Consider the following 9032-nt stretch of genomic DNA (forward strand, 5'->3'; position numbering starts at 1 on the left):
CATGACAGACTAAAACCCTTTATAAATGTGTCCAAAAAATGGAATGATTCAATATGTATTTCAAGCAAAACATTTACAGATAATAATTTATATAATAATATTTGTTTTTAAATTCAATTGCTTCATATACAATAAAGGTTAGTTATTTATTTTTGAGTTTTACATTTGGTAATAATCTTACAAACCAACTTACCATGACAAAAAAAGTTCAAAAGTAACACAGCATTTCGTTGTAAAATAATGTAAGTCAGTCAAACTAGTCAAAGTTTATTATTGAGATTAATTTCAGTTGAAAATGTATATAAATAAAGAAAACATACTATTTATAAATCATACATAAGTATACTATACAGTTAGTCAAGACTGTAAGGGAAGATAAAGATTCCAACACCCTGCAAGTAATAGATAAGCCCAGTCTATAACATTGTGGCATTTGTATGTCTAGTTGATCAAACTCAAGTGATAATGCTAATAATAGTTATGTACATCAAAACATTCTTTATGTGATACTCACACTTTATCTAGTGCACCATAAATAGTAATAAACAATCAATAATTACCAATATGGAGTTATCAGTAATTAATAATGTTTATTATCAGTTACTGCCACAATATCTTGCAGTACATGTTGGTGTGTTCTCAAGATAATAAACAAAGTATGTGCCACAGTTGGTCACCTTTCCTTGATTTGATATATCACAATTTCTAGCATTACCTCTATCCCTATCGAAACAGATCTTGATATCTGCACTTTCACCATTTTTATCTGGCAATGCAGAATTTGACCAACCAGCACGATATGCTCCACAATGATCTTGACCAGGGGCTGCCTGTGCTAACCTAGTACCAGCTGGGGGTTGGAATCTGTACCAACCTGTACCCCTCCAGTCTCCTCTATTGTAATAATCAATTTTATCACAAAATTTTTCACCTTTTGCAGTTCTTACACTTCTGGCATTCTCATCCAAAATACTGTAGTTTATACACTCATCTTCTAAATAGTCATAAGATTTGTTGCAGTACCTAATAAATACATTGCAAACCAAAAAATAGCAAATTTAAATTTTTACATTATCAGCTGCGCTATTTATTTCCAAAAATTGCCCAACTAATATTTATAATTTGTAGATGTACCCTTTTTTTCAATGTTAAATTGCTATGTACCAATCCCAATACAGCACAAGATCTCAAAAAAAAAACATTCTTGAGGAGAAAAGTGGTAAACCAAAGTGATTTCCCATTTTCAAATCTAATATTGTTCAATAACAATTTTTAAACAGATTTATGCATCAATTATCATGAAATACAATATAATTTAGAAATAAATAAATTTTCAATAATTTAAATTAAAAAATAAGTCAATCTAAATAGAGGACAGTTGCCAACCTCCAGTCTTTAGGAGCAGGGAGTAAGGGAGGGGACCATGGGCAATTAATTCAATTTAAGAGTTTTCAAAGACAGGTCATAAAATCCACACTAATCTATAAAATTTGGAGGAAATTGTAAAGGGTTTGTTCATTAAATTTATAGAATTATAAACTAAGAAAAAAATCCTGCAAAGCGAAATCACATCTTGTTTTTATGAAATATATTGAGGTTTAATAGTGCGATTTTTATCTTACAAGATTATTGGACCCAGCCAACTGTGAACCAATACGCCAGCCTGCCCCTTTTTATCCAGTTTATTTCCCTTGCCCCATGCCCCCACCTCACTTCTCCCTTGTCCTATCGTGTGCTTAAAAAAAGGGAGATGGGAGGAGAGGGGAGTGAAATAGAGTATGGAGTGGGGGGCTGTGTATTCTCAACTCTCTGTCTTCTAGATTCAAAACTAAAACAACGAGTAGCGGCATTTTATGCGCTAGTACTAAAACTCAGCCAGAAACTGCTAAATTCTTGCACATTCCCTTTAAGCCAGTACCCAAAGTCTGAGACTACTAAAAATTGAATATTCGATCCATTGTCCCCTCCCTTACTCCCTGCTTTATATGTATATGATTTTATTTTTTTTAACTTACAACAATTTTTGGACTGTTTTGATGTTGTGAAAACCTGTTTAAATGGTAATCAATATTTGGAAATATATAAGTTAAAGAAGCTCATTAAGGGGTAAAATATGGCGGGTTAAGGGGTGGCTATTTGAGGGCTCCATCTTTTAAGGTGGTTGATAAACCATAGATTTAAAAGAGGTTCGAAAACAATTTATAATTTTGAAAAAAAAATATCTTACTTATAGGTTTAGAAGTAGTGGTAGGGCTTGCTGTTGCAGGTGATAAAGATTCTGATGAAATTAATTTTCCTGTAATTATGTATAAAATAATGTCAGACTAAATCGCAGTTAATTTTTTTTCTTTAAGCTTATATTTAAATTTCTTTAAATGTAAAATTGAAATAATATACAACATATATGTTTTTTTTAGGTGATTTTTTGTTGCATTAATTATATGTGAATAGTATTTAACTAGCCACATGTCAGGGATATTTATGTAAGAGTCTGGACCAAAGTGAGTTTATGATCAATTTACTGATGCTAATACAAAATATGAATAGGTTCAGGAAAGGTCATTGCACGTCAATTAAATCAATAACACAAAAAAATATCTTTTTTATATAAGGGTTGTACAGTTAGGGAGTTGAATCCATTTTTATAGAAGCAGAAATATAATCTATGATTATGGTTTGGACCCTCTAAAACTGTAATCTACCCTTCCACTTTCCCCTCTCTTGGTGAAGATATCTTCAACGCCGATACGATTTTTGAAATATAAGATTCTACTTTTGTCTCTCTTGTTGAAGATATCTTCACCAAGAGAGGCAAAAGTGGAATCTTAAATTTCAAAAATCGTATCGGCGTTAAAGATATCTTCACCAAGAGAGGGGAAAGTGGAATCTTACATTTCAAAAAACGTATCAGCGTTGAAGATATCTTCATTAAGAGAAGGGAAAGTAGAATCTTACATTTCAAAAATCGTATCAGCGTTGAAGATATCTTCACCAAGAGAGGGGAAAGTGGAAAGGTAGATTACAGTTTTAGAGGGTCCAAACCATAATCATAGATTATATTTCTGCTTCTATAAAAATGGATTCAACTCCCTAACTGTTGTATATTGTATAATCAAAGAGAAACTCAATTCATATGAGACACGGTGTCAGGAAATTAAAGGCAGTTTTGGCAAATATAAAGTCCCAAATGACTTGTAAAAGGTTTTTTTTTAGCTGAAGATACTAGTTTAGATGTTTTGCCTGTATCCAAAATCAATAAGTACATTTTTTCTTGAAACTGAAGCTGATGAAAATACCTGGTATCTTACACACAGCTGACATCCCTCTTTGTCCTTGATAGTTTATTTCACAATTTGCATCATGCCACTTATAGTCATCATTTTTCCGCCACTGTAAAAAAAATGTTAAAAATTGAAACTTTTCCTTTTTAAATTAAAAAAATCTATACAATTTTAGATAATTTATTGTAGATAAATATATATTTATTACAACTAATAAAAAGAGACTTACAAAAGCACAGTCTTGATTTTCTTTATAATTATTTGGTTGACCATTCGCCCAAGCTGTAAATGTAACTGAAAGAAATTAATTTTAATGTATAATCTTTTGTTTGAAACTTTTTAAAAAATATTCATTTTTTATTTTCCACTTTGCTCCCAATAAGACCTTGGAAGTTGCATTAGTTGAGCATTGAAAATTTCTTGGTAATCAGGGTGTTTTAACCTTCAATAAAATAGTTTAAATCCATCACAGTAAGTAAGTTTATATTTTACATATAAAAATAGGTAAATTTACCTTCAGATCCATCAATCCAAACATAGAATCCCTCTCTGTCTATGTCATTGGCTCCCATCCAAAATCCATGTATCTCATTATCATTATCAACTTTTTTCATGAGCTCTAAATACAAATAATGTCTGTCTGGGGGAAACATGATTTTCTTGGCTCTTATTCAAGAAAATCAGCTGAATCAAGTATTTAGGTATAAAACATTTGTTACTGTTAGACTGCTTTTATTTGTTGAAATGACAAGAAGAATGTTTTTTTCTGATTTAGGGTAATATTCACTCTAGAATTATGCTCTAAATTAAATTTGCTGTCAAAACTATTTAAGATGATTTATCTGATTCATCTTTATATTTCTTAATATTTATGTGCTTTCTACTTTATTATTAAAATACTAACCTATTACAAAATTGTTTTCTTCACTTGTTGTTATTTTGGCAAGGCTTGACCCTCCAGCCAAAGAAGCACATTCTACCTTTGCTTGTTCCCAAATCAACTGTTTTCTTACAGTTGTGAAGCAAGAACCTGATTGGGTAAAAATATATTAAAGGAAGCCTGCAAGAAATACCACGCTTTAACTGCTGAAAGACTGCCACAAGTAGACCAAATACCCCAAATTTGAAGCCTTCAGCTTCTATAACAAAAAAGTTCTAGGCATTTTAAAATGACATTTTATGTACAATGGAAATTTTGAAAGAATTGCAATGCTCATGTTGAAAACTTTAAAATTAAACTACGTGGCCTAGAAACAAAATTATAAGCTTATTTTTGTCATAAATTTAGGTTTCCAGTAACTAATTATATTTTTACAATAAAAATACCCATTTTTATAGTCAAAATCATTAAAAAAAATTAAGTTTTACTTGCGTTGTACCGAATGTACTGTAGCCAATCAGAAGGCTGAATCAGCTTAACAACCAATCACAGCTAAGCTTGTATTAGTTTACCCCTTTGTTTCCGCTACGATTTTCGTTTACAAATGCAATTTAAATCGAATTTTTTTCATAGATTTTGACTATGAAATGTGGTGTTTTTATTGTAAAAATGTAATCAGTTACAGGCAATCTAAGTTTCTGACAAAGATAAGGTTATAATTTTATGTCTAGGCAACGTAATTTAATATTGTTTTTTCTTTTATGAGCATTGGAAATCTTTCAAAAATTCCATTGTACATAAAATGCTATTTTGAAATGCCTAGAACTTTTTTGTTATTGAAGCTGAAGGCTTATAATTTTGGGTATTGGGTCTTCTTGTGGCAGTTTTTAGCAGTTAAAGCGTGTTATTTCTTGCAGGCGTCCTTTAAGGGTTTGTACTTAAATTCAAATCAAAATAGTTTTATTTGATGATATTATTCATAGGAGATACAGCTATACCTGTTGCAGGATAATAAGACCATCCTTCAGGACATAATTGGCCTGAAACAAATAAAATAATTTTTAAGAATTTTCAACCCCAATAATCTGTCTTGTGTCTTGTAACTTAAAGGCTCCTTATTACGTGGATTTCTCTCAAACAAAAATCAAATAAAAATTCTTACTTAAACTATAAAATTTATGGTTGTTTATGCTGTTTTAATTGATATTAATAAGATTAAATTCAACCGATATTGTAAATAACATTATATGTCTTACTTGCAGTTGTAGTTGTAGTTGTAGTTGTGGTTGTAGTTGTAGTTGTAGTTGTAGTTGTAGTTGTTGTTGTAGTAGAAGTTGAAGTTGTAGTTGTTGTTGTAGTAGTAGTTAAAGTTGATACACCTTAAAATAAAAACAGGTTTGTATTTTTAGAATGTTTTTAGCCCCACTCCTGGAGGCTCCAAATAATATCAAGATACATTCAAGACTTAATTGGAAATATAAGTGAGGCATATATTGATACTTTCTTGACTTTCCTTAATACCACAGATCAAAGAGTAATTGCAATATATTTGAATATATTACATATACTGATAGTTGCTGAATGATTTTTTTAAAATTGTGATTCATAAAGCCATTGAAATCGGGAGTACTTCTGGTACCCGGTGTACCTGTCTACAGCCTTTCTGAGGCAAAAAATCTTATAATAAATGTTACTTTGTGTTTGTAAAGAAAATATACCTGGCTTCTTACATACAGCTGGCATCCTCAAAGAACATTGTGAATCATCCCACTGCCAGTTTTGATTTTTCAACCACTAAATATAGTAAATCAATAATTTTGTGTAACATTCAAACCAGTTTTTTATTAGTTTTGAAAATCTATAAAATTTAGGTTATATCAATGTAGTGTTAAAAATAATTTGTCTTACATGAGCACAGTCTTCAGTTCCACGTAAATTATTTGGTTGACCAGTATTCCAAGAAGAAAATGTAACTGAAATGATAATGTTTGGTCTATGATTTGCTTTTTGTTTATGTTTAATATTTAGCTGAGCTTTGAAGATTGGAAAGAGGTGTTGGGGTGGAGGCTATAAACTACCCTTCCCCTAGTATCCTATAATAATATAGCCCTATATTTTAAACATTAATACTGAGACAAAAAGAAAAGTTTGGTGTTTTTGGCTTCATTAGCTCCCCCACTCCCAAAAAAAAAGATCTTTTGGACTAAAAAAAAGAAAATATACTATAAGAAAGATGAAGGATAAATGAATTGAAAAAAAAATTTCTCGTGTTTTTAATTTTTATTGACAATAATAAGTAAAACTTAACCTTCAGAGCCATCCAGCCAAGCAAAGGAACCCTCTGTTTCTATGTCATTAGCACCCATCCAAAATCCATAAACATCTTTATCAACTTTTTTCATGAGATCTAAATATAATTCAATGTTTTAAAAATTAATTCTTTTTCCCACATTTTCTATTTATATGTATCAGTAATTATTTACCTATGACGAAATTGTTTTCTTCCTCTGTGGTTATTTTGGCAAGACTTGAACCAGAGGCTAAAGAATCACATGCTTCTTTGGATTCATCCCAGCTCAATGTAGCATTTACAGTGTTAAAGCAGGAATCTGTATTTGAAAAAAAATGTATTAAATCATCATAAAAATTTTTTCATTCTTTGAATTTACTGAAAGCAGGTGTACCTGTTGGAGAATAATAAGACCATCCTTCAAGACATGGATTTTCTGAAACAAATAATATAGATTTCAAGGATTTTAAAAACCCATTCATCTTTCTTATGACTTGTGTCTTGGTTGAATTGCAATTACTGTTTTTCACCAAATTGTGAATAATGGTACTTTTAATTTACTAAGGGTCTTCTATTAGGTACTTTTTTATTTCAAATAGAAAATATGACTTGAACTATAAAATTTAACTTATAATAACCACTAATTTTTTTTTGACCTTAAACAATTACATGTATACATGATAACCAATTGAGTGTGGTTTCTTTCTAATTTAAACAGCTTAAACAGACATATCTTATATTATAGCATTATTTTTGAATATTGATTTTTTAGCAAGATATGAAAAAATAAAATATACTATTTCAGAAATCTGAAGATAAGATAAGAAATCTAAATATAAGAAAAAGAGTAAATGCATTTCAACTTGAATTTAATGAACCACATTTTTTTCCTGTTCAAAGGTTTAAACTTTATGTATATGACATATATTTGAAATTTTTTTATGTTCTATCATGCAGTTTAAAAAATGTCAAGACTTGATAATCATACTCTTGTTATACAGGGTGCGCCACATAAATCCGGACTTTTTGTTATTTTTAAACAAATAAACATAAAATCGTCAATTTTAAATATCTTAATGAATTTTAAAAACTGGTAAGTAAACTGGGTATATGACTATTAGATTATTCAATAAAATCGCCGCCAGCCTCAATCACCGCCTCTACCCGCCCCCTGATCCGCCCTCTACAGTGGTCACCATGTCCCTGTACAAGCAGGCGAAGTTCTTCATAATAGGAGCAATTAGAGAAGTCTTTTTGGTATGGGCGCGTCTATTGGTTCATGCTTTAATGGCACAAAAGTCCATTGGATTAAGATCGGGGCTGCTGGGAGGCACATCTCCTTGAGGACATGAGTAACCGCAGGATCCAAATTAACCCATCTTTTAAGCTACCCTTTGACACGTCGCTCTCATTTGGTCCACAATTGAGCTAGAACAACATCTTAAAAATCTACCACGATTCACTTTGTCGGAGGACTACAGCCAAGTCAGCTAGGATAGAGAGCTCTAGTCCTTTCTAGTGTTTTATTAGGTATCTGATAATATCTCCAGCAAGTTGCATAAGTCTATCTGACCTACAGATGGGCTGAGGTCTGATTTAGTGGGCCCAAGTCGAGAATCCATGGTAAACTACGCGCGCATTTTGAATCTGCCTTGTTGAACATATGCGCAGCCAGCTCGGCGTACACGTCCTCCATCGTCCAAAGATTTTCATGGGCAAAAAGGTCTTTATCTAAGCTTTTCATAGTGGGGTCAAACGTTCTGATTGGTCAATTAACTTTGGCGCTATAGCCGTTTTAAAAAAGTCCGGATTTATGTGGCGAACCCTGTATATGCAACTTGGAAATCTGGCTCATTTTTACAAAAAAACTAACAGTATTTCGATTATCATTAATTGATGGCCAACTGTTTGTTACTTATGATAATAAAAATTCTATAAGTCAAACTATATTCTTGTAACTTATGCTAGCAATAAATTGTTTTAATTTGTGACTTTTACATACAAAATTAGACTTTTTTGGACGCAACTCAAAAACCTTAATAAAGGTATATTTCAATTATCTTTAAAGTTAACCTATTTTTAACATACTTTATAATTATCTTTGTAATTTTATGTCTGTCTATTATTTTAAAGCTATGGTGAAAACACAATATTCTTGCTGCTTTTCAGGATAGACAGCTGATTTGTTGTGCTTTATTATGGGTCGCCTCCGGGTTCCAGGGACAAATGTAATCCTTTATCACTACTTCACACAGGACTACAATCTCTCACCAATGTCTCCTTTCCAGATCAGCGACGCATTAATCCCTGTTTGACAAGTATATTTAACCTTAGAATGGTGGTATTATATTACACCGATCCTAAACCCAAATACACTTAAGGGATAGTCTTTTGTTTATAAGCCCTATTCCGAAAACGGTATTACTGATAACTTTATACTGTTATTTAGTCTAAGAATTTTTTATTCCTAGGTAACTAACTTTGCCAACACTTTTGGACTGGAAGTATCTACTGTGATTACTAGAGTCATGCGAACATGACTACAATATTCCGTTCTGCTGCCTGTATCAGTTTACCTTAT

At 31.4% G+C, this 9032-nt stretch overlaps 1 protein-coding gene across 1 annotated transcript; it reads right to left on the reverse strand.

Moving 5' to 3' along the window:
- Positions 1–360: 360 nt before the first annotated feature.
- On the reverse strand, positions 361–8073 carry LOC145334406 (macrophage mannose receptor 1-like). The gene is made up of 13 exons (XM_080179859.1): positions 8025–8073; positions 6645–6770; positions 6470–6568; positions 6070–6134; positions 5880–5955; positions 5418–5540; positions 5160–5201; positions 4186–4311; positions 3796–3900; positions 3511–3575; positions 3297–3390; positions 2228–2296; positions 361–994 (listed from the first exon to the last, which is right to left on the reverse strand). The coding sequence occupies exons 1-13, from the start codon at positions 8071–8073 to the stop codon at positions 597–599; spliced, it is 1437 nt and encodes a 478-aa protein (XP_080035985.1). The 3' UTR covers positions 361–596.
- Positions 8074–9032: the final 959 nt, after the last annotated feature.

The sequence above is a fragment of the Acartia tonsa genome, chromosome 12, assembly GCF_053477335.1.
Source record: "Acartia tonsa isolate MP-2025a chromosome 12, ASM5347733v1, whole genome shotgun sequence".
Lineage (NCBI taxonomy): Eukaryota > Metazoa > Arthropoda > Copepoda > Calanoida > Acartiidae > Acartia > Acartia tonsa.